Raw genomic sequence first — 24,290 nt, 5'->3', positions numbered from 1 at the left:
TGCAGCCTCCCCCCAGAAGTGCAATGCTCCTTGCAGCCTCCCCCCAGAAGTGCAATGCTCCTTGCAGCCTCCCCCCAGAAGTGCAATGCTCCTTGCAGCCTCCCCCCAGAAGTGCAATGCTCCTTGCAGCCTCCCCCCAGAAGTGCAATGCTCCTTGCAGCCTCCCCCCAGAAGTGCAATGCTCCTTGCAGCCTCCCCCCAGAAGTGCAATGCTCCTTGCAGCCTCCCCCCAGAAGTGCAATGCTCCTTGCAGCCTCCCCCCAGAAGTGCAATGCTCCTTGCAGCCTCCCCCCAGAAGTGCAATGCTCCTTGCAGCCTCCCCCCAGAAGTGCAATGCTCCTTGCAGCCTCCCCCCAGAAGTGCAATGCTCCTTGCAGCCTCCCCCCAGAAGTGCAATGCTCCTTGCAGCCTCCCCCCAGAAGTGCAATGCTCCTTGCAGCCTCCCCCCAGAAGTGCAATGCTCCTTGCAGCCTCCCCCCAGAAGTGCAATGCTCCCTGCAGCCTCCCCCCAGAAGTGCAATGCTCCCTGCAGCCTCCCCCCAGAAGTGCAATGCTCCCTGCAGCCTCCCCCCAGAAGTGCAATGCTCCCTGCAGCCTCCCCCCAGAAGTGCAATGCTCCCTGCAGCCTCCCCCCAGAAGTGCAATGCTCCCTGCAGCCTCCCCCCAGAAGTGCAATGCTCCCTGCAGCCTCCCCCCAGAAGTGCAATGCTCCCTGCAGCCTCCCCCCAGAAGTGCAATGCTCCCTGCAGCCTCCCCCCAGAAGTGCAATGCTCCCTGCAGCCTCCCCCCAGAAGTGCAATGCTCCCTGCAGCCTCCCCCCAGAAGTGCAATGCTCCCTGCAGCCTCCCCCCAGAAGTGCAATGCTCCCTGCAGCCTCCCCCCAGAAGTGCAATGCTCCCTGCAGCCTCCCCCCAGAAGTGCAATGCTCCCTGCAGCCTCCCCCCAACTAAGAGCGGTCTCTTCTGGCTTCTGAACAGCTCCCTATTGCATGTATAATAGGGAGTCACAGTCGAGCCAGTACCCAAACTCCACACCACTTTAAGCCAATTGTGGCGAGCCAGTTAGGGGCGGAGTTAAGTGAGTCAGCTCCCGTCATTTGCCATTAGAGTTGGCTCTTTCCCGAACGGACACATCACTACTCCTCTCATCAGCGCTTCACTCGTTCTTCATTACGACGGTCAGGATTGTTTGGCAGTACTGGGTAGTCGTGACCTTTGAACTGTAAGATGCAGGCACTTTTTAGCAGTGCATTTCTTGTCACCACTGACTAGTCCGAAATAGTGCTTATCCTTGTTGTAAAAAAAAGCATGTTCTTGCAGGAAATCGCCTGTGTCCTAAAATTCAATATTGTGTCACTGCAAACTAGGCCAACTAATAGGAGGTGCAAATTATATCCTGCACCAGATACATCATTCAGCATCAGGCACAGAGATTATTCTGGAGCAGCAGAGAACTGTCTAGTTCTGTTCTGTACTGGTCTAATGACTGACACAATTCATCTCCCTCAATGTCAGCAGGTATGTTTTAGAGCAGGAAGAGCTTAGCAGATTGCTCAGTTCCCCCTGCTCTATCTGCAGACAATATGTTTATATGTATATTATTAGAGGAGTTGGCCACTCTTTTACATAAGTTGTGCATTTACTGCCTTATGGATAATCCCTGAATGTTCATCACGGCACGGTGGGCACACGTTTGTCTGAATGTAGCCTATGTGCATGCAGTATATTATAGAGCACGGGGAAGAGCAGAAGTGAACATGACGTTGTCCTTTCCAATACACAAGTAATATAGTACCTTTCGCATTTGGGGTTCTCCCATGATGGTATCCTTCTAATGTTTACTATTTTGTATGATCATAAATAAAGGACACACACTCATCCGTAGGTTTACAATTCTGAAAGTTCAGTGCTACAGTGTATTTTCATTTACATAGTTCATCTGCCAATTCCATTTTGTTTGCTGTAGTTTATTTCCAGCAAAGTGCATTGACCCTTCTCCAATCTTATATCGGTGTCTTAGTCCCATTTCTAGTTCAGTTAACATATAAGCCCGGTGTCATCTCCGGCAGGAAGGAAGATCTAGTGTTATCAGTTCATACAAGCAGTACAAGTCTTTGTTAGGAAGCCTTTGTTGATAAGTCGATTGTTTTTGTGCATATTTGTTTTCCATTAGGCTCTGGATCTGTAGTTAGCAGCTTCCCTCAAGTCAATGCTTACAGTACATGATTATTATCCATCTGTTCATCAGGTTCATTTATATGTCCATTTTTAAAAAAAAGATATATAATATCTGATTGTAACTATTGTTACCTATAGAGGCGATTTCTAACAAGACTTCACAGTACGGTTTGTAAACATTTTAATATTTTATAAATTGATGACCACAAGTGTCCCATAGAAGCCCATATGGCACATAGAGCTCACTCAGTTGCGCACCAGATGTGCTCTAATGTTGCAGTATCAGTTGATGCTCATCCAAAGCAGATCTCCTCTGCCCACAGTGTACATACACATCTCCAACCATGTGGTTACTGTATGTACTCGGAGTTTCAGATAGTTGAGGTATATTCTTCCATCTGTAGCTTCAGTCATGACATCTGCTCTAAAGATCTGGATGAATGCACAGTATATATCATGAAAAGGTGAACACATCTGCCAACACTGGTAATAATGATGTCTTATTAATCCCAGCCATCAGGAATAACTGTGATATCTACAGCACAGCGCATGCATCATATTCCCCGTAATTCATAGGAAGAATCCAGGTTTTGGGAGCAGTTAGTCCAATACCTGTAGTAAGTCATGTTTCCCATGTCAAGCCCTGAGCCCCCTGGGAGCATCTGCTCTTCTGCTGACAGTCTTATTGCCATAAGTAAAGCTTGCTGTGCATGTATTAGCATCATTGTCTGCCTTGCAGGGTGGGTTAAGCAGGTTTGCTGTCACAGGCAGCGATAGTGTGAATTGTTATCTGAAGTTGTCACCTGGAAAGCAGCAGACTGTGTTACTGAGAAAAATGTTCCTGCCAGGTCTAAATGTGTTTCCCCCATTACTGAGAGCAGAGCAGCGTAATGTTTCACCTCAATGTGATTCATTTAGCGTGAATGGTGGTAAAGATTTCTTAACCTATGAAGCATCTGGAAATGTTAATTAAGATGGAAGATGTAATGCCTTGGAATTAATGAGAGCCGTGTCCTACCCGGTAACTTAGTATAGTAGTAATGATAAATCTTTTATATAGCGCTGTCCGTATTCTTGCAGTACTTACATAGACCCATGTCTATGTGGTAATAAACTATGCATATGCCACAGCATATGGTACATTGCTAGATACATTCTGTTACACTTTTTATTGTATCAAAGTATGGGTTCTTCCAATACAAGCAGTCCCTGGATTACGTACAAAAAAGGTTCTTAATTTGAATTTGTATGTAAGGATGGGTACATTTTTTTTTCATTGCAGCTCCAGACAAAATTTTAATATTATTTTTTTTTTTTTTTTGTCCCTGTGACGATTCAATTTTTGTGCTGTCATATGAACAAAGATTAGAAATAAAACTTCATTACAGACAGCTTACAGTTGGTCATTGCAGCCTCCAAAGCTCGCAATGTTATCTATATAGTTTTCTTTTTAACTTTATTCTACAATATGTTTAAAGAGAACCTGACATGAAAATGAACCCACCCAAAATAAAGGTTTCATTAAAAACAATGATTTAAAAGCTTTGCCTAGATGGGTTTTTTCCATGGCTTCAATGTTACAAAAATCAGTTTGTAAACTTCCATGTAGTTCACCTGATGTGATACCTGCATAGTAAATGTTACTTGCACTGCCCTGCTCCTATTCCTGATTTGACCACAATGATATTTTGCTATATATTAGCAAATGTCCTGTTAGATCTGCAATGTCTAACCCATCCCATCACATGAAGTCACAGCATGCCTCTATGGAGCATGGGGAGAAGGAGAAGTCCATTGAGGCTGCTGTGGTTTCATGTGATTAGATATATACATGGTGTCAATTTGCTTATGTTAGGAGGCTAAAGAACCTGTGATGCTGTCACTGTGGTCAAATGCCATGCTGAGAGAAGGCATGGGACATGCGGAGAAGTAAATATGATTGTCTGGTGGAGTAGAACAAGTCTTCTCTAATGCCAGATAATATAAGATAAAGTTGATTTATGTGGATGTAAGGCAAACATTTTTTAGCTAAAAGGAGGATGTCAGGTAGTTAATAGGGCTCTATGAGAACCTGTTACTAGCTATATATGTAAAATGTGGTGATATGTTCCCTTTAAATTAATATTTCATATGGAAAATAAAATCTGCTTGTGATGGAGGTGATAAGCAGATTGATCATTAGTTTTGCAGGAAACTATTTAATTAAACATACATGTTTTCATATATATATATAATACCGTATATATACTACAATTGCATTACAAGTTAGTACATGATCAGCCTGCTCTGAAAGCTTTCCCTTAATAATATGACTCTTCTCCTGCCGCATACTGTGCTGCACAGAGGTCGGCTTCGGTCAATGCCTCTGGGTCCAATTGATTATCTCTGTAGAGTTTAAGTTTGGAATTGAGCTATAAATCACCTTACAGTTTAGCTCCTTCTCTTTTGCATTTGTTTTGTTTTTTTTTTACTGTGGACTTCAGATGTTATCAAAATATGGACCCATTTTTGTATTTTATGTTACCTAAAATATGTTAAAAGGAAAAATCAGAAACAGATGCTTCTATTAAGACTGTGCTTTTTTTCTCGATTGAATGGCTAGGAAAGTATTACATTTCTGCTTCAATGGTGTCTTTATACCCCTACCTATGCGTAGCCTGCTTTTTCTCAAAGGACCAACCCTACCAGGAATCTTCTCATTAGTTCATAAAGTTCCCACCATGTTATGCACACTAAAGAGAAGCTGTTCTATATGGTCGACATGCCTAAGAGTGAAACTTGTGCCTCCTCCATACCAAATCACTTTTACGATCAATATCCCTTTCCCTGGGGCTGCTTCTCTGAAATAGATGAGCATTCATCAGTCAGGTGACCTCGCTATTCTGCTACATGTATAGGAGTATAGGACAGTAATTCTTTTCTTTCTTTAGAAAGAGTAACTTATCCTTAAGTGGTAGGTGCTGTACCTTCCAGGAAGACTTATCACTCAGTTACAATTACGTGTCACCATTCTTTTGTTATAATTAAAATAAATATATTAGAAAAATGATATATATTGTCTCCTGTTTTGATTATTGGAAGACCTTGACTTATTTTGTGCTCATGGCCTTTTTAATCTTTTTTGGACATGACCTTTCATATGCCCAAATGTTAGTTGGAAGTTCTAACAATTTATCTCATGTCATAAAGGTTGCACATGCTGAGGGTACTCCTTTTAAAGGGCTATGAAGGCGAGAAGGTAAAATGGCCATTCTAGGGGCATACAGCTTCTCAGTAGTCTAAAGAGCAGTATGACCTCCTACACCCATATGAATATGATTTGGCATAGAATAGAAGTTTGTGCCATACATGTAAACTGACTGGCCAAACATGATTTGCTGCACATGTGGCGCACTGAACAGAGAATAGTATATCAAAAACTTATCTGTTTACGCCAGGACTTGTACTTTTTACACGATTTGCTATAAGACCCCTTTTTTTCCCCATTGATTTTTTTTTTTTTTGTCAAAAAATAATGCGGAACAGAATGTATTGTAGCTAAAAAAAAAATCCTTATTTTGGATGACATGAGCTATTTTGTGCTCATATGCTTTCTTATAAATTCATTGTAGTTGCACATAACCCTATAATAGTGTATGGTTCAATGCCTACTATAATACAAAGGGGAGTAATTACATATGTAAAGGACATGTCATATCTTTCCATGAGATGGTGCAAAGTGTAACCAGCGGTGGTGGAGCCAGTAGCTTGTCCACTGCTCTGGTTGTTCAGTAGATGGACAGCTGCACTATCCCATGGTTTGGATTACACACAACACATGAGCGACCCACATATGTAATTGTTACTTAACCATATTCTGCCATTTAAATCCCGTTGTCCTATGATTGTAATCCTTCTAGTAGTGTAAACTTTTTCTACTTCCCTTAAAGGGGCTTTAACCTGGTCCCTATACAGTTATAATGACCATTTTTGGTGCGATTTAGTCAATATTCATTTCATGTAAACCCAGCCTTGTAGTAATTCACAACATGTGACCGTTTCCAACCACTTAATACTACTGGCTATGGCAGTTTCAGCATATAGTTAACTCCCTGATCTCCTTACCTCAAGTAACCTTCTATGAGTGCTGTGTAAGCATGCAAAATAACACATTTTAGGACCCTGGAAATCCAAAGAATTACTTGTAATTGAATCCTCTGTAGTAAAGCGTTGCAGCGTTGACTGTCTGAAATGTTTTGGTTTTTTTTCTCCTATTAAAATGGAATGACAAGAGAATATCCCCCAAATAAATGCATTTTGTTGTGTCTGCATTGTAAAGATTAGATATATGAACCCTCCACCAAACCTGGTGTTGAGTCGAAGGCATTGTGCTTTATCGACATGCCGAGTGCTTGGTATCCAAGAAGAAAGCTTCCCTGTTTACCTCCCCCAGAAGAATAAAATAATGCGAGCAGGCTGTACACACAATGTTTCGGCTAAATTATCAGGATAAGGAATTGTGACTTAACTCTTTCATTCAAGGAAGCCATGATAAGCACTAGTCCAGACCTTACAAGCAGGGGGTTTAATGCAGCCAGTGTAAACAGGAGGGAAACACTATATTTCAGTGAAATAGACGTATTTTTGCCTCCCAGGTGCCGGTTGGCAGCAGGTCTCCAGCTTGCGGCAGGGTATGTCTTGTTATTTCAGGCTGCTGCTGTGTAATGAGGCTTAGATGCATGCTTGACTCCCTTTGTTTAGTGATAGTCATTACTTGATAAAATGAAGAGCATCGCTCTGCACAATTGACCCTTTCGAGCAATCCAGGCTTGTCAGCAGTCTGAAGCCACACTTGAGTGCCATCATGATGGCTTCAAACTTGAGAGTTTCCAGGGTACATACAAAGGTATTGTCTTCCTTCAGCACCAGCCGGGTCCCGTTTTCTGACTTGATGAAATATTTGAACTGGATAACAGTGGAGGATATGCAGAACTCCTCAGGAAAGCCATCAAGTCTGCTTTTAGAAACCAGGACAATGCGAGCTTTTATTTTGGCAATAAAGTCCGGGGCATTGCAAAAGATCCTTAGCCCCTGAGACCTGTCATGGTTATCTGTGATTTCTAGAAAAGTGGTTTCTCTGGCCGCCTGCTGCTCCCTCTCCCACCTTGCTTTTACGGCTTCATTTAACGCCTTGAGCTTGAAGAAGTCTGCTTCCTGTGCCAGAAGCTGGTTTTCTTGGAAGCCCTCGGGTAGTAAGAGTTCTCCATTCCGGAGAAAGTTTAGAACATGCCGAAACAATAGTCCATCCCTGTCAATGAAATAGTGTCCGTCTGCATCAATTGGGCAGAAAATCCTCCTGTTCACCACCCCTTCAAGGTAAGAGTCCGGGTATTTGGATAAGGTCTGCCTTTGTGTGATATATAGGTATCCACCAACATTAAGGGTGACTAGAGCTGTCTTGCAGTTTGTGCTTTGGTCCCCGTCTTCTGAATTGTGGCTTTTGTCATCACACTCCTTCTCCCTTCTGTTGATTCTGCGTTCCATTCTGAGCAACAGTGTGTTACGTTCACTATCTGGCCTTGCTCTTGTTTGGTTTCAAAGAAAAATAAAAAGAGTCGTATTCGCTTCTGCCACGATGATGGAATGAAACCGCTGCCAGCATTGCATGAGCTGTCAGCTCGGTTTTGCAGTAGGTGGCGTATGAGCTATGCAAACAGCAAGATATCGGCAACACAGCTGGGAAAAAAAGGCATTTGCATTTAACTGTGTAGGGGATTTTCTCTGGACTCCTCTTCTCCCTCCTCCTGTGCGTAACTCATCAGACTTACTATATGAGCTTGTGCCCCAGAGCCAGTATGCATTATACCAAGGGATTGCAGTCTATATGTATGCTCATGTTACTGCGGCTGCATGTGTTTTCTAAAGTGTGTTTATTACGCAAGCAATACATCAACTGTATAATTTCATTATATTGTATAGGTATTTCCCTGTGGATTCATTATTGAGAAGACACATGGAAAGTAGGTCTCAGAAAATCTACAGGTCTAGGACAAATACAAAGATTTTGTGTAGATAAAAGGAAAAATTAAAGCCTAAAATGAGCCTGGAGTAAATATGACCTCTGTGGTTTTATGGTATGCTGTAGTATAGAAAGAGGATAAATGAGTTGCTTTTTCCCTAATGGTTTTGTGACTTCCATTATTTTTAAATCTGGGCATGACTTAAAGCTACAGAATCTTTACACACGGATCAATAATTTTAATGTCTTTCACTTTTTTCACTTCTATTATTTTTGTGAAATGTCCCTGTTATTGATTAAATAAAAATGTTGACCATGATTCTTATTAAAATTTCTTTACAACAACTTGGCCTTTTTTATATAGTTTTTGGGAAATGTCACTTTTCGCAATATGTTGTAATAAGTTTATTTTAGAAATAACTGGCATTATGTCCGCATTCAGGCATATGGACTTACTCCATATGTTTTCTACATTTTGAGACCACCATGAGGAATTGTTAGATGTCATTGTGGTTTCATGGTGTTAAAATATGAAAAGCCCGATAAGGAGGACTGTTTAAGTAATAAATTGAAACAAGATATTTATTGGAAGATTCAAGAATCAAGTACAGCTTAAAAGTTTAGCAAAAAGTTATGAAAAGGTAATCAGCATGTGCATTTAGAGAAGGTCACATTAAAGGAAATCTATCATTAAAATCGGGAAATATAAAGCCCCGACCACTTACTCATAGACTTAGGCACTGTGACTGTGGTAATATTCTTATATTGGTTATCTATAGCCGGCTTCCTTAAATCCATTTTTTAATTATGCTAATGAGACTGAAGGGCTCTGGGGGGTGTTGCCAGAGCTCTTCCTGCTGCATTTTCACAGGCTGTTACACTATGCAGGAGCTCTTCCCCCTCCTATGGTGTGCTGAAACTTTGCTTCCTTGAGATTTACATCAGGCGGAGAGAGGGGGAAATGCCAGGGAGCAAAGGGGAAGACTCTACAGCCATAGCATGGAGGGGCTCTAGTAACACACCAGTAGCCCTTCTGGCTTGTTAACATTATTTAAAAAATTGATTTTGGAAGGAAGGAGGCCATAAATAACCATTATAGGCATACTACAGTCATGGTGCCTGGATCCATTGGTAAGTGCTCCTGGTTTATCATGTTTGATTTTTATGGTAGATTTCCTGTAAAGTTCACCTGTGAAGGTTAGACTGCATTTTAGGTTCAGCGTGAAATTTCACACAAGCCAAATATTCCCAACTTTTTGTAATCTGTGTAAGTATATATAAATGTTTGTTGATATTTTGCTGTTCACATTGGGATTGTATTAAGTTCCACTGCAAATCCGAGGATAATTATTTGCGCCACACTATTCCTAAGCAACACAGTTTGCAAGTAGAGCAAATCCCTCAGGCTATCTTACTACTTCAAACGCCTGGTCCAACTATAGCTTACCCAAGGATATGTCACCTATGTGGAAAAATAACTTTTCCATGCAATTATTAATCTGTTATGGAAGACGGTAGGAGAATGCCTCACTCCATAATTAATATTATTCTGCAGTGGCTGAACTTTCTTTAGCTTTATTTTAGGGTCGACCTTATGTACCAGGCAATGCTCAATGGGGAAACTGTTTTGCTCCTTCTGGAGGAGAGCTCATTTGTATACAGTCTCTCTCCAGTAGGTGACAACTTTGTTCTTAGTTGGAGGAGAGCTAATTTGCTTACATTATTTGATATATTTTAAATTTTTGTCAGCACTGGGCAAGTGCTGGCACCCAGAGCTGCTAGGGAGGCCCACATAAGGCTGTACATAAGGAATACATGGGGGTGAGGGCGGCTGTATTTAATGAATCCATAGGGGGCGAGAGGACTTTATATAAATTAACCATGAGGGCGCTGTTTGGGATGACAAACTAGGGAGTATTTTAGGGAACAGACTGTTTTAGTTTCAAAATTATTAATGCCCCTATGTGAGTTCACTGCAAAGGGGCCTACTGAGGCTGTGTCGCCCAGGGGCCTACTGAAATCTGGAGCCAACCCTGCATATATCATTCAGTTAGTTACATTACTTAACCTCTGTATGTAGCTATAGAAATCCTGTCAAATCTGCCACGATAGTGGTTATAGTCACCTCCCAGACCAGACATTTGAGGTAAAGTAGCCCTGGGGATTGTTTCTACATGTGAGATCATACAGGACTTCTGTGGAACTTTATGGGTTCATTCAGCTTTTATGGTGCACAACAAAAAACGCTTGTGTGTATGTATACACACACACATATCCAAATGCAGATTTAATGTCTAGACCCCATTAGCAGCCTCCTTCACACTTGGCTCTGTATGCCCTACTTGTGAAATGTCTCGGCTTCTTGCATGATGAAGAATAATGTCTCGTAGAATCTGTTATGGCATTTATGTAAATGGATTTCTTTGCTTGGAATGATGCAATAAATGTACGTTCAGTTTGTGCGGAGTTTGGAGCAAGTATCTTTGTGTAGCGATTACTCGAGAGAATGTTTAAAGCTGCATTTCCTTCTGGTTGGTAACATTTTGGTGAGCGGCAGAGAATTATCAGAGGCTTTTACGCTGCGGAGCGTCTGATGTATTCCTTAGTGGAAGATAAGAGCCAGCGCTTAGTAAAAGCTTTACTTTAAAGCAGTTTCTCATAACGAGAGTCACCGGTTTTGCTAAATCTCTTAAATAAGACGTCCAGTTTTCACTTCTGGACTTGTTCATGATACACAACATGTACACGTGTAGGGTTCATGACATGGTCGATATCTCTCATTAAACGTGAAATGGAAGTTTATGCTTCACAGCCATTTTCGGCGACAGTTACTATGGCAACCAAACACATCTCCCTAGTTCATGTGCTTGTAGTCCTCCTTTGTGCACCCACAGCCCATTTGTCCACGTTATTTCATTTTAATTCCGGGCTGGAGGGGGGAAGGCTGCAAGTAGATACCTTGAGGCTGGAGCAACTGCTCACCTGTAGGAGGGAAAACCCAAATCTTACATCAACAGCAAAGTTTTATATTTGATCTCTCCTTTAAGCAGATAAGACTGGCCAAAAACAATGCCCTTCATCTTACAAGCCATCCCTCGGATGTGTCCTTGTCTCCCCTAGCAACCATTCCAGTAGGATTTACAGGATGAATATGTATAATTAGTGCAATTCTAATCTATAACTGTTAGAAGAACAATCGTTTAGCCTGGTTTGTGTCTGATCAGAGCTGCAGTGTATAAATTGGGTAAAGGCTGCTGGACTTTCCGTGCTGTGATACCACACATCCATGTTTTGTCCCATTTTTTTAATGATGATATTGAATTCTTCTTCCTTTAAAGAATCCTGCTTAACGCTGAACTTCCGATGTGATAAATTGTTCCTTCTCCCTTTGTGCGTCATTTTACCTTTGGAAACATTGAGCTGTAGTTTCCATTGTTAGAGTATTTCAGGAAATCTACCATCCAAAACTAGACCAGTGGCACTTATTCATAGATCCAGACGCTGTGACTGTGGTAATCTTCTTATAGTTATCAATGATTACATTCCACCTGAAATCAACTTTTAAAATTTATGCTAATGATCCAGAGTGACACTTGGTGGTGTTACCACAGCCCCGCTGTGCTGAAGCTTCACAGGCTATTACATCGTCTCCCACTCTTCTCCCTTCAGCACTCCCCCTCCCCCCTTCCTCTTCTCACTGCAGTAGAGAAAGTTTTTACACAGATCGGGAGGAGGAAGTGCTCCTGAACAATATAACGGGCTGTGAAGCTGCAGCACAAAGGGGCTCTGCCAACCCCTCGGCCTCATTAAAATAATTTTAAAAGTTGATTTTAGAAGGAAGAAGGCCATGGATAACAAATGTAAGAAGATTACCACAGTCACTGTGCCTGGATCTATGAGTTAGTTTCCCTGATTTATCTTGATGGATTTTGATTTTAATGTGTTGCACAAACCCCTTTAGGAATATGAACTATGTTAAACACTTCTGTGTCAAACAACAGTCAAACCTGTCTGTCAAGCCTTATCTTATGTCCCCTGTAGATGGATAGATTTATTTATCTATCTGACATATGTGTCACTTTGGTTCTCTGAAGATTTACACAAAAAAAAGGACCGCTACCTAGTTCCTGTGCAGTTCCTGGCTGTAGCAAGTGCTCAGGTGTGTGTCGGGCACATACTACCCCAATGTGTCAGGACTGACCCCCAACATGTTGGAAATTTATGTCACCTGTTACCAGGAATGTAATTTTTTGCTGTGGACAGGTTCCAATAGCCCTTGCAATGATTATTTTAAAAATGCCTTTGTCAGCATTTATTAATCTTTTCAGTAGCTTTATAAGAGTTCATTTTACATTACCTGACTTCCTGCCAGCAGTGCGTTGTGAGTCCGGGGGATGGGGACAGCTGCAACAGCGAACCGTTCACCAGCATTCAGCATTCTGACTAATTTAAGTACTTTATACAACTTAATTTCACATTATCTGCTTCCCTGCCAGCAGCCTGTGTGCTTGGCCCAGCCCCCTCCATCCCTCCTCTCTGCCTGTCATGTGCATTGAGCAAGCAGAGGAGGAATGCATGAGGTGACACAAGTACACAGGCTGCTGGCTGGGAGGCAGTTCATGTGAAATTAAGTTGTATTAAGTACTGAAATTATTCAGAATACTGACAAAGGGATTTTTAAAATCTGCATAGAATAGGCAGAACTTGTCACAGGCTAATAATCAAATTCCTGGTGATTGATTCGCTTTAAGTTCAGTAGCTTCAAAAATCTGATCTGCTATAAGGTTAACTTTTATTTTGGCAAAGCCATATGACCGCTCTGGTTTAGATTATCTTTGTAGTAATATTGGAGGCTTGTCTGTAGAATTCAGCGTTGTCCCATGCTTTTTAAGGGCTTGGCATCTTTGAGAAGATTTGTATGAGTTTTATGATGCATGATATTCAACACAGTCATCCTTCTATTGTGCACACACAATACAATACAACACCATTGTGTTTGTGCTGTGAATCTGCAAACAAGAGTTTGATCGTCTCCTCCATAGACCTTCATCTTATCACTTCAGACCATGGCTCAGTAATGTGATTTTGTGTCTCTCTTCATAAAATGTAAATGGGATTCTCTAATGGTACTTTTCAGAGTCGTGCAGATGGCAGCCGTCATCTCTGTCTGAATCTTTTTCTCTTTGTATTTAAGACTTGGCTTAAAGGGGTTTTTCCATTTCAGCAAATTAATGTTAATGTTTGTGTGATGAAAATATGTACAACTTTTCAATATACTTTCTGTATCAATTCCTTAGAGTTTTCTAGATCTCTGCTTGCTGTCCCTCAATAGGAAGATTCATTGTTTATTTCCAGTGGACAGAAATCTGACATGACACAGGTGCACAGCTCATTAGATCACACAGCAGTGATTACTTTCTATGTCTCTATGATACTAATGAGCTGTGCACCTGTGTGACCATGGTCAGATTTCTGTCCACTGGAAATAAACAATGAATCTTTCTATAGAATGACAGCAAGCAAAGATCTAGAAAACCATGAAGAATTGATATAGAAAGTATATTGGAATATTGTATATTTTTTTAATCAAACATAAAATAACATTAATTTGACAAAATGGTAACACCCCTTTTAAGTAAGAAATGCTTCATTTATTCTTGATTTTATGTATTATAAACAGCCCATAGTTTAACCAGTTATAAAACAACACAAGGAAGATGGAGATAAGTAATGTCGGCTATTATGTAGCAACTGCTGATGTGATTCATAGGTACACCATCTCGTTACTGACATGTTATGACACTTTTGCACTACCATGTAGTTAGCATGTTATCTTTCATCACCACACCACTCCGATTAATTTCTGGTTCTATTCCTCAGAGCTGGAACATTGCCTTACATGATGTATAACTATAGGCATTGTATGATAAAGCCATACTCTTGGCTCTGTTCACATTAGTGTCTATTTTTCTAACATTTATGTATGAACCATAATGCAGCACCATATACATTGTATCATTTAGTACTAATGTCTTAAAATGGTGTTATATATATTCTGCTATTGGTTTCATCAAAAATTTCAGAATATGCTATAATCCAGGTGTAAACATGGCAGTCATTGGGAAAACTTTTTCTCTCTTTGCTTTGAATGGTTGTCATTTATCAATGACGCAGAGAAATTCTTCACCAAGTTATGGTATACCTGACACTGCCAGGGCTTCATTGATGCGAAAAGTGAGCAAAAGCTTCTAAAAATGACATTTATTAAATATTTAACTTTTCTTAAATGGTATGCCATCTTCATAGGGCCTTCACTTAACAGGTCTTGAGCCGTCAAAAAAATACGCTGCAAACTGCCTTTTCACAAGTCTTGGAAAGCCATATAAAACTGATTCATTCTGACTCCAAGCTTGTTCTCTTATGGGTTATATTTAGAGACATTCCCATGGCATGGAGTTACTAGTTGTTTCTTTTTTTTTACACCAATGCTCCATTTATACCACAATTATGGTATATACTTGAGTATAAGTCAACCCGAGTATAAGCTAAGGTTCCTAATTTTACTACAAATGACTGGGAAAACGTATTGTCTTGAGTATAAGACCCGGGTGGGAAATGCATTGATCACAGCCCATGCCCCCCAGTATATAGCCTGCCAGCCCAGTAGTGAAATGCCCTGCAGCTCCTTATTGTATAAAAAAAATAAACTTACATACTCATCTTCTGATGCTCTCCGCGGCTCCTCTTGCTTCTTTCCTTCACTGGAAACCGGGCTGGCAGAGATGCTTCCATGTGCTAAGCCGGACGGTGCACATTATCTGCTGACGTCATAGAGTGCACTGGCGGGCAAAGCGCATGGAGAAGAGAAACCGCACGGACCATCATGGACCATAATAAGGGGAGTATGTCAGTTATTTTTTTATATACTTGTGTATAAGCCGAATCCAAATTCAACTTAAGAACAAACCTACAGAACCTATCTAGCACAACACGTGGGGCACAGCCTGTATATAGAATAAAGCTACAAAAATAGGAAGTACTTGTGATTGGTCTATTTAGTGGACAGTGTGGAAACTGCAGTTTTTTTGAATGTTGTTGGTTGTGTTTTTTATTTTATTTTTTAAAGAAGTCATAGTCATGAAATAAACTTTTTTTCATTAATGTTTAAAAAAAAGTTCACATTTTAATAATGTAGTTTTTCAACAATATGTCCCCTTTATAATTGTGAAAAATAATGTTTTCAGGTGTCAAAGTATGGTAATATATTCATAGAGCTTAAATGCAGCGTTTTTCAGTGTTTCTTTAAACCTCTCAGATTATACAAAGTTTATCCATATGATTTGTAGCTTTCAATTTTGTTTTATGTTATTGGCTTTCGATGGCTTTAACAGAGCAGTTTGCTTTACAGAAGTTCCCTGTTGAGAGGATTATTCAGAGGAATAGAGGGATCTTATATCTGTAATAAAATAGATTTTTTTAGAATTTTGAGCAATACTATTGCTAGACTCTTCAGGAATAATACATCATTTTTTAACCCTCCCCTGATAAGTACAGGGTTCTCCTCAGTCTCTTTTAAGATGAATTGAATTGGTATCAGAAACATTATTATCCAAAAATTATAAGTTGACTTGTGTTATTGTGTATTCACATCAGTGTGCAAGAAGTTCCAATGTTAAAGGGACTGAAAAATGTGTTTACTATGTTGGATTAGGTCACCTGCTTTCCACCTTAAAGGAAACCAACCACCTCCAAAACACAAAAACTATTAATACTCCCCCATTCCATTTCACCTTTATCCCGGCGCTGTTCAACGCTAATCTTGACACGACAGGATCACCTAGAAAAGAAAGTTATAATTAGCAGCACGGAGCGTGGGGACAAGATGTCCGGTGCTCCGAGCTGCTAATTATGCACGCCCCGCCACCTCCCTCTCCCTTGCTGGAAGCATAGGAAAGCAGGTGATGTCACATGAGACGTCACCTGCCTCTCCCAGCAAAGAGGGAGGTGCGGGGTCTGCATAATTAGCTGCCCGGAGCACTGGACAATGTGTCGTATTGTCCGTGCTGTTAATTATAACTTTCTTTTTAGGTGATCCTTGAGTGTTAAGATTAGTGCCGGACAACGCTGGCATTAAGGTGAAGATAAGCGGGGCTGAGTATTAATGGGTTTTTAATGTTGGTTGACTTCCTTTTAAAGACAATTTAACCGCAATATGAAAACAGAACTAAATGCAGAGCTGTACTCACATGACGGTAGTCACTGACAAAATCTCATAATTGTTGCCCCAGCATTGTTGGAGGAACCATTTGGGGAGATTGCCAAACAAATGTTAAGAGAATCGGACACGCACTGAATTTTTTTTTTTATATATATTTCTTAAAGAGGACCTTTCACCACCCCAGACTTCCCAAACTGAACATACCATAAAGCAGGCTCTAGCATCCTGATTCTGGGGCACTTGGAATTTTCCTTCTAGCTCTCCGTTCCAGAGATGTGACCCCCAGGATCTGACGATTCCGAGGTCTGTATGGTCAGAAAGGAGGAGCTGCACCCTGGGTGGGGGTGTTGGATAAGATGGTGTCAGATAAGAGACTCCTTTGTATTGGGGTTAGCGCACCCCAAGCAGCGACTGCGTGCACTCGGCATCATGTGTCTGCAGTGCCAAGTGCGCGCAGCCGCTTGTCCCTGGCAGCACACGGAACACAGCGTGATCTCGCGAGATCACGCTGTGTTCCAATCTAAATCGCATCCGGCACTGCAGACACATGATGCCGAGTGCGCGCAGCCACTGCTTGGCACACGCTCACCCCAATACAAAGGAGTCTTTTATCTAAGATTTTAGCATAGTCTCACCCCCCCCCCCCCCCCACCCATCAGGGATGTTATAATGAACTCTACAGAAATCTGGTGTATTAGATCACAGAACGGGAGAGCTAGAATTTACAACCAATTTACATCTCACTTCAAAGTTGATTTTCTGGGTGATTCCATCGCCATGGACCACAAAAGAAAGATGATGTGAAAAGTGTTGCATAGAGCTGAGCGGACCCGCCATTACCATTCAGCGTTCAGATGGAGGGCTGGTGTTAGATGCGTTAATGTGGGGATCCACAGGTATGCATCAACGTGGCCAATAGGAGGGGGAGACAAAAAGTGCAAAGGATTCAAGTGTATTGTTTGATAAGGAAAATATATAATAGAATGTCTCTCACCTGGTTCAGTGAAAGAGCGTAAAATAGATGGAGGGACTGCTGCCGACGGGACTCAGGTCCGGGCAAACCAGAGTTGACGGACTTGGCTGTGTGGTTCTTCAGCACACATTCAGCGTTCAGGATCAGTTGTTCAGCCACCAATTCGGCAATATGCCCTGGTCCTGCGGCTGAACCTAAGCAGCGAACTGGAATGGCAGGTCCACTTATCTCTAGTGTTTCACAGTTTGACAACCTATTGAGTAATGATTTACTAGGACAATTTCTGCTGACAGGTTTCCATTGAGGAAAGAGTTGCTGGGTTTTGTATGTGTTGTCCTGTACCAAACTATGGTTGTTGTAAAACAGTCTTAAAGAGAACCCGTCATGCAAAATAACCCCCTAAACTAAATATATTTTCATAAACTGCCATTAGAGAGCATTGCCTCTATCCCTTCATTGTCCCTCTACATGCCTGTAAACCTAAGCAATGAGGTCCTAAAGCTGTATGCAAATGACCTGTGAGATGTCCAATCAAGCATTAGCATATTCAAGCTGTCCACTCTATTCATGAGTGGGAGGCACAGCCACACCCCCAGTGCTTGACTGACAGCCTGTATAATGGTGTGAGGCTGTATAATGCTGTGCTTCCTGGTGCTGGTGGCCACGCCCCCTGCAGCCTGTGTGTGCATGTGTGTGTGTGTATAGGGGAGATACAGCAGCTCCAGGCAGCCATGTTACAGCAGAACATGTCAGATTCATGTGTAGCTGATGTCTGTGTCTCTCACCTGTATATTAGGAGGATGCAGCATGTCAGCAGATGACATACACACACTAGCCATGCTTTACTATACATTACACACAGACATGAGCAGGGGGAGGAGAGGGGAGGGGTAACAGGGGTGACATCACTGCCTCTGACCATGTGACCAGCCTCATTTACATGATATAAAATAGATGATTTTACATTGATTAATGTATGAAATTACTAGATAAAGGCTGGGATGGGATCCTTGTGAGCTGCTCCAACAGGTAGTAGTGACAGGACAAGTGACACAGACCTGATGACAGGTGTCCTTTAAATGATTTTGCAAACACAAGCATGTCTACAATAGTATGCTGTATTCTGATCCTGAATAATCTATTGCTGTACCTGATGGACGGTTTACTAGTATGCTTTGCGTTGCAGTAAAGATTTACTTTTGACCTTTTTTTTTTTTTTTTTTTTTATAGATAAACTGGCCATTGAGGGCATAGTTGTGCAGCGAGCTGAATGCCGACCAGCAGCCAGTGAACATTACATGCAGATGAAAAGGTAAGCCTTTTATGATTGGAGATTCTGATTGCCTGTTTTATTTTGATCTTTCTTGCCTGTCTCATATCTGTACATTTTATTGGTTTTACTTGGTATATAACTTGATGCATGAATACCTTGTGCACCGCACATAACTGGATCAGACTTGCAGCATTTCCTTTAGTCTCCTTTAGTCTATCTTCTTTTTACTGCACCTGCACTAAATGTGCCAAAGCCTGATTAGATTTTTTGGGCATATCAGACTCCTCTTAGAGGACAGGGCACAAATTTCTATTTACATTGGGAGTGCTAAGGATTTCTGAGGCCAATTCTTGGACACATCGGTCATTTGTGCCTTATCGGTGACTTGAAGCAGTGACTCCTCAGTTCATGTGATTGCTTATACTAGTCATTGGCCACAGTAGTCATCATTGGAGCCACAGTACTTCCATTTTGTCTGGAACTCTAAATAGACTGGAACAGTTCCCTAAAAAAAAGTTCACCATGTTTCTGTTCACCATTGGCTAGGTAAGGGGACGAAAAAAATCCTTCCTTGTTCCTTTGAACTGATCTTAATGTACTTGCTTTAATATTCTTCCAGTCCATTTGTCCTTCTTTCATTGAATGCGTGTTTAGTAGCTCAGGCTTCGCTAGAGAGAATCCGTGCAGAGATTACACAGGGTTTGTTTACTGTTATAATAGACACATTTCATAGGCGCTCTAAACCTAAAACGGTAGGACATTTTTAATTAAGACCTACTGTAAAGCTGCTTTGTCTTAGCATTTTATCGGGATAATAAATACAATTTGCTTGTGAAGGGATACAAAGAAGCTGTCCAATATTCTCAAAGGGTATTAAAAAAAGAGTAGTGAAATGTTGAGCTCATTACTCGGAGATATACTGGAAATATAAGTAATTACATTTCTCTTTGCAAACTGGTTAATAAATTAGTTTCTTGGTCCTTTTATTAATAATAGGATCCAATGCCCGGTCAGATCTTTGTGTTGCCGTCCCCTTCTGGTGGACAAGGCAGCTGTGCAATGTGTGAGCACAGTAATGTGGAAAGATGATGAAATGCTGCTAATTAAATCCCTGGAGATTCTTCTTTTTCTTCACAAGATCTGCTCAATCTGGGAAATATATGCACTGCGAGAGTATGAAACGCATTTTCATCACCTTTGTTACATAATTGTCTGGAGCTAGGATGAGAAAGCTAGAACTCCTAATGGATGACAAATCGTGGATTTGTACGTTGTGGATTAATTTATGTGTCTATTTGTGTATTAGTTATGTGTTTACCCTGCGTATTATTATGTGCTTTAGCTACAAGTTTGAATTTGACAGTAAATAACTTTTTCATTGTTTGTATACTTTCTTTATGGAATGTTTGTCAAAAATTGTGATTCTGTTTACAAAATGGATTAGAAAGGTTTATTTAAAGTGAAGGTCCAGTTTTTTTATAAGAAGGTAGCGGGACTAGATCAAGAAAAGGACCTGTGGGGCATCTGAAAGGTGAGTACAGAGTTTATTATTTTTATGTGCTGTGTTGGGCTGGCTGGCTATACACTGGGGGGGATGTGGAAAAGGGCTGGCTATATACTGGGAGGGGGGTAATAGGGAGCTGGCTGGCTATATACTGGGGGGGGTAGTAGGGAGCTGGCTGGCTATATACTGGGGGGGGGGGTAGTGGGGACCTGGCTGGCTATTCACTGGGGGCGGGGGGTAGTAGGGAGCTGGATGGCTATATACTGAGGGGGGTAGTAGGGAGCTGGCTGGCTATATACTGGGGGGGGTAGTAGGGAGCTGGCTGGCTATATACTGGGGGGGTAGTAGGGAGCTGGCTGGCTATATACTGGGGGGGTAGTAGGGAGCTGGCTGGCTATATACTGGGGGGGGGTAGTAGGGAGCTGGCTGGCTATATACTGGGGGGGGGGGTAGTAGGTAGCTGGCTGGCTATATACTGGGGGGTAGTAGGGAGCTGGCTGGCTATATACTGGGGGGTAGTAGGGAGCTGGCTGGCTATATACTGGGGGGTAGTAGGGAGCTGGCTGGCTATATACTGGGGGGGGGTAGTAGGGAGCTGGCTGGCTATATACTGGGGGGGGGTAGTAGGGAGCTGGCTGGCTATATACTGGGGGGGGGTAGTAGGGAGCTGGCGGGCTATATACTGGGGGGGTAGTAGGGAGCTGGCTGGCTATATACTGGGGGGGGTAGTAGGGAGCTGGCTGGCTATATACTGGGGGGGTATAGTAGGGAGCTGGCTGGCTATATACTGGGGGGGGGGGCAGGGAGCTGGCTGGCTATATACTGGGGGGACTGTGAACAATGCATATGTAACCCTTTGCTTTTACTCCAGTCATTAGATTCTCCAGTTTTTTTTTTGTTTTTTTTTTGTGGTAAAATAAGGGGCGTCAACTTATATTCCAGTCGAGCAGACAAATTATTAATAATGTCTTTTGATGTGTCTTTTGAACACTTTTAATTTGTTTTACTCCATGTGATGCTTTGTCATCTATGTGTGTGTGTATTGTGCTCGATTTAATAATTTTTTTTTCTGAACCTATACACAATGGCTTTTGCTATATGTATATGGAGATCCCAGAACATCACACAGGCCCACCTTTTTTTATCCTTGCGCTGGCTAGCTCTGAGTCCTACTGCCGACTCATACTTCCAGCATAAGGATCCAGAGCAGAGCCGCAGGAGAGCCCCTGGGAAAGGCGACTTACTGGGCTCCTGCACCAATAGAGCTTTCATCATTGATGGGAACACTCATTGGTTTCTTACGCTGCCACTGCTGGCCAGGAAGGTGCAAGCAGCAGGTTGTGCACCCCTGTCTACAGTAATAAATTTTCACTTGAAAAGCATAACAAAAACGCATCGATTAGACTATCTCTACTTTTGTGCTTCCATACATTGGATGTGCTCCCTCACTATCCTCCACAGACATGACGAGCTTGGCCAGGTGAATGCAGTTTTGCAGCAGTTGCTCATTTTTCCTAATGAAGTGTACTATAGACAGTCCCCGGGATACGTACAAGATAGCTTCTGTAGGTTTGTTCTCAAGTTGAATTTGTATGCAAGTTGGAACCATATACTTTATAACTGTAACCCCAGACAAAATGTTTTTGGTCTCTATGACTATTGGAGTTTTAAAAATGTTGGGTTGTCCTAAGAACCAGGGTTAACAATAAAGCTTAGTTACAGGCTCCTGTAATAACTGTTATAACTGTTTATTGTAGCCTAAGGCTACAGTAAATGACCAAAATCCAGAGGTCCGTTTGTAACTAGGGGTTGTGTGTAAGTCAGGTGTTCTTGAGTAGGGGACCGCCTGTGTGTCTAAAGTTTCCAATTAGCAACATATGTTTAGAGGCAGCTGGAAGTAAAACACTTGACTTGTTCTGTGATGAGTAATTACTAATTTAGCTTTAGACATCTGCAGCATTCAGGAATCATGTGTGGACAGATAATAGAGGGCCACATCAAAGAACGGTAAATGTGCTATTGATTATTGATATTTTGCACTGAATTCTGGGCCGGCACAAACATCGATGCCTGTATTTAATAAGCCATTCTGCTCGGCAAGGGGTCTCACACAGAAAGCAAGCTTGTATCTGCAGCCGGAGATCTTCTAAGTCAAAGCTTGGCCAGCCTGAGCCCGCAGTTTTTAGATGAAAAGGCAATCGCTGAATGAATTCTATTTCATGAAGATGCCATGTGGAGAGTTATTGCCTACAAAGCTGTAGATCTCCCGGTGTCATGCCATGTCATTATAAGTAGGGAAAATAAGCTCTCCTGCACTTTTTTTGGTGTGTCACCTTCTTAAATGCCTGACTCGGGAATCTTTGATGCCTTTTCAACAATCATATGATTTATCCATCAATTTAGAAATATTAATGATGTTGGCATAACTGTACATTGTATGACAACTCTAGTTAACCCTTTTCAAGGCCTTTTCACTCTGCTGCTTCCACAATCCGTATCTTTCTTATTTTTTTTCAGTTTACAAAAGCTTTATTAGGGATTGTTATCTTTTATACAAATTCTGTTTCCTAGTAGCATCATTTAATATAATGTGCCTTGTACTGGAAAGCTGGAAAAAAAAGTTTCACATGTGGTGAAATTGGCAGAAACGAAATGCATTTGTGCCTTTTTCTTATGGGCTTTTTTTTACTCAATTTATATAGTTTGGTTATGTCTTAATGGGAAACTACTACCTATATGTTGTATAGCAGCTTTTTAACCTTACAGATCATGTTTCTTTCATAGCCCTGCATAGTTCCATCACCCAGAAAATCAACTTTGAAGTGAAATGAAAACTGGTTGTATCAAGTCAAGAAGGCGGAGAGTTTAACAGTAAAGTCAAGCTCTTGCTTAGATCTGGTTAGTGATTTCTCAGGGTGCAGGACCATAAATTACAGTGAAGGTGGCTTTCTAAAACGGGGAAAGCTTGAATTCATAGTTAAACTCTCCGCCTCCATGACTTATACAACAGATTTACATCTCACATGAAAGTTGATTTCCTGGATGATGCCACTACACTGGACGATGAAAGAAACACAATCTGGAAGTTGTTAAGCTACTTGACAGCATACTGGTAATGGTTTAGTAGATATATTTTTGCTGACAGGTTCCCTTTTAAAATCTTAGCATAACAGAGATCAAATTTATTCAGTTTTGTTGTGTCCGAGGACCTCTGCATGTGAGCTCCCCGCATGTGAGCTCCCTGCATTTTATTCTGCAGTCAATTGACCTGTCACAAGGACACAGAAGAGTAATGCTGGGATGTTGGCTTGATTAATGTCCATAGACCAGAAAGATGGAGTTTGCTTATGATGATTTACCTGTCAAGCTGTCCTTGTTTAAGCCCGGTGGGGCAGCTTTGGTAGGGTATGAAATATCATTTCTAGAATTGCCTCTTTTATGGGAAATCTCACCTTTTGAACAGGTTTTACATTTTGGGGACGATTTTTCTATGGGTGGAGAGGAGTTATATATTGCCTGACATTAGTCACTTTTAGAAGGTATAGTTGGGGCATCTTTTCAGACTATCTAAGGTATCGTATTAAAAATTTGGTTCTCATCTTTCAGATCACATCACACCTGTGTTTTTTTTATTTTTTGAGAAATAGATGTTGAAATAATAGCAGCAGCTATCAATCTCATCATAAACCATGCAGTGAACAAAAAACATTATTACACGTTAATATCATCTGGAAAGACCTAGTTGGAAATATGAGCTTCAAGTAAAGCTCCTGTTCCCACCTATTTTTTTTTTTTTGTTTCTGTTTCTATGGATCACATCACAAGCCTCCTGCTCCTCCATGGTTTGAGGCGCTACAGAACTGAAGATGGGGCGTCTGAAGTGATGAAGCCAAAACACACACCCTAAAGCCTCTAAAAGTGACTCATGTGACTCTTATCATTTGACTTTGTGGTGTTTTTGTGCAGCACTGCGTAATCTGTGTGTGATATATAAATGACATATATATAAATGACAAAACCATACATGAGGGTGCTAGTCGTATAATGGGGCAAAATCTAGTGACAGAGTCCTAGTTAAAGCTCTCTTTCTGTAAAATGCTGACTCTCAGAATATAGAAGGACATCATTGTGATTTTGTCATAGCAGG

General features: G+C 41.4%; 2 protein-coding genes across 2 annotated transcripts in view; one reads left to right on the top strand and one right to left on the bottom strand.

Moving 5' to 3' along the window:
- GTF2F2 (general transcription factor IIF subunit 2) overlaps window positions 1-24,290 on the top strand; it is a 95,881-nt gene that overhangs the window by 38,720 nt on the left and 32,871 nt on the right. Inside the window, exon 6 of the mRNA XM_072135251.1 lies at window positions 18,597-18,678. Coding sequence (XP_071991352.1) covers window positions 18,597-18,678 — 82 coding nt within the window. The remainder of the gene's footprint in view (window positions 1-18,596; window positions 18,679-24,290) is intronic.
- On the bottom strand, window positions 2,274-7,991 carry KCTD4 (potassium channel tetramerization domain containing 4). The gene has a single exon (XM_072135252.1). The coding sequence runs from the start codon at window positions 7,698-7,700 to the stop codon at window positions 6,927-6,929; it is 774 nt and encodes a 257-aa protein (XP_071991353.1). The 5' UTR covers window positions 7,701-7,991; the 3' UTR covers window positions 2,274-6,926.

The sequence above is a fragment of the Engystomops pustulosus genome, chromosome 2 (genome assembly GCF_040894005.1).
Source record: "Engystomops pustulosus chromosome 2, aEngPut4.maternal, whole genome shotgun sequence".
NCBI lineage: Eukaryota > Metazoa > Chordata > Amphibia > Anura > Leptodactylidae > Engystomops > Engystomops pustulosus.
The sequence above is the reverse complement of the archived record's forward strand: the minus strand, read 5'-3'. Positions and strand labels throughout refer to the sequence as shown.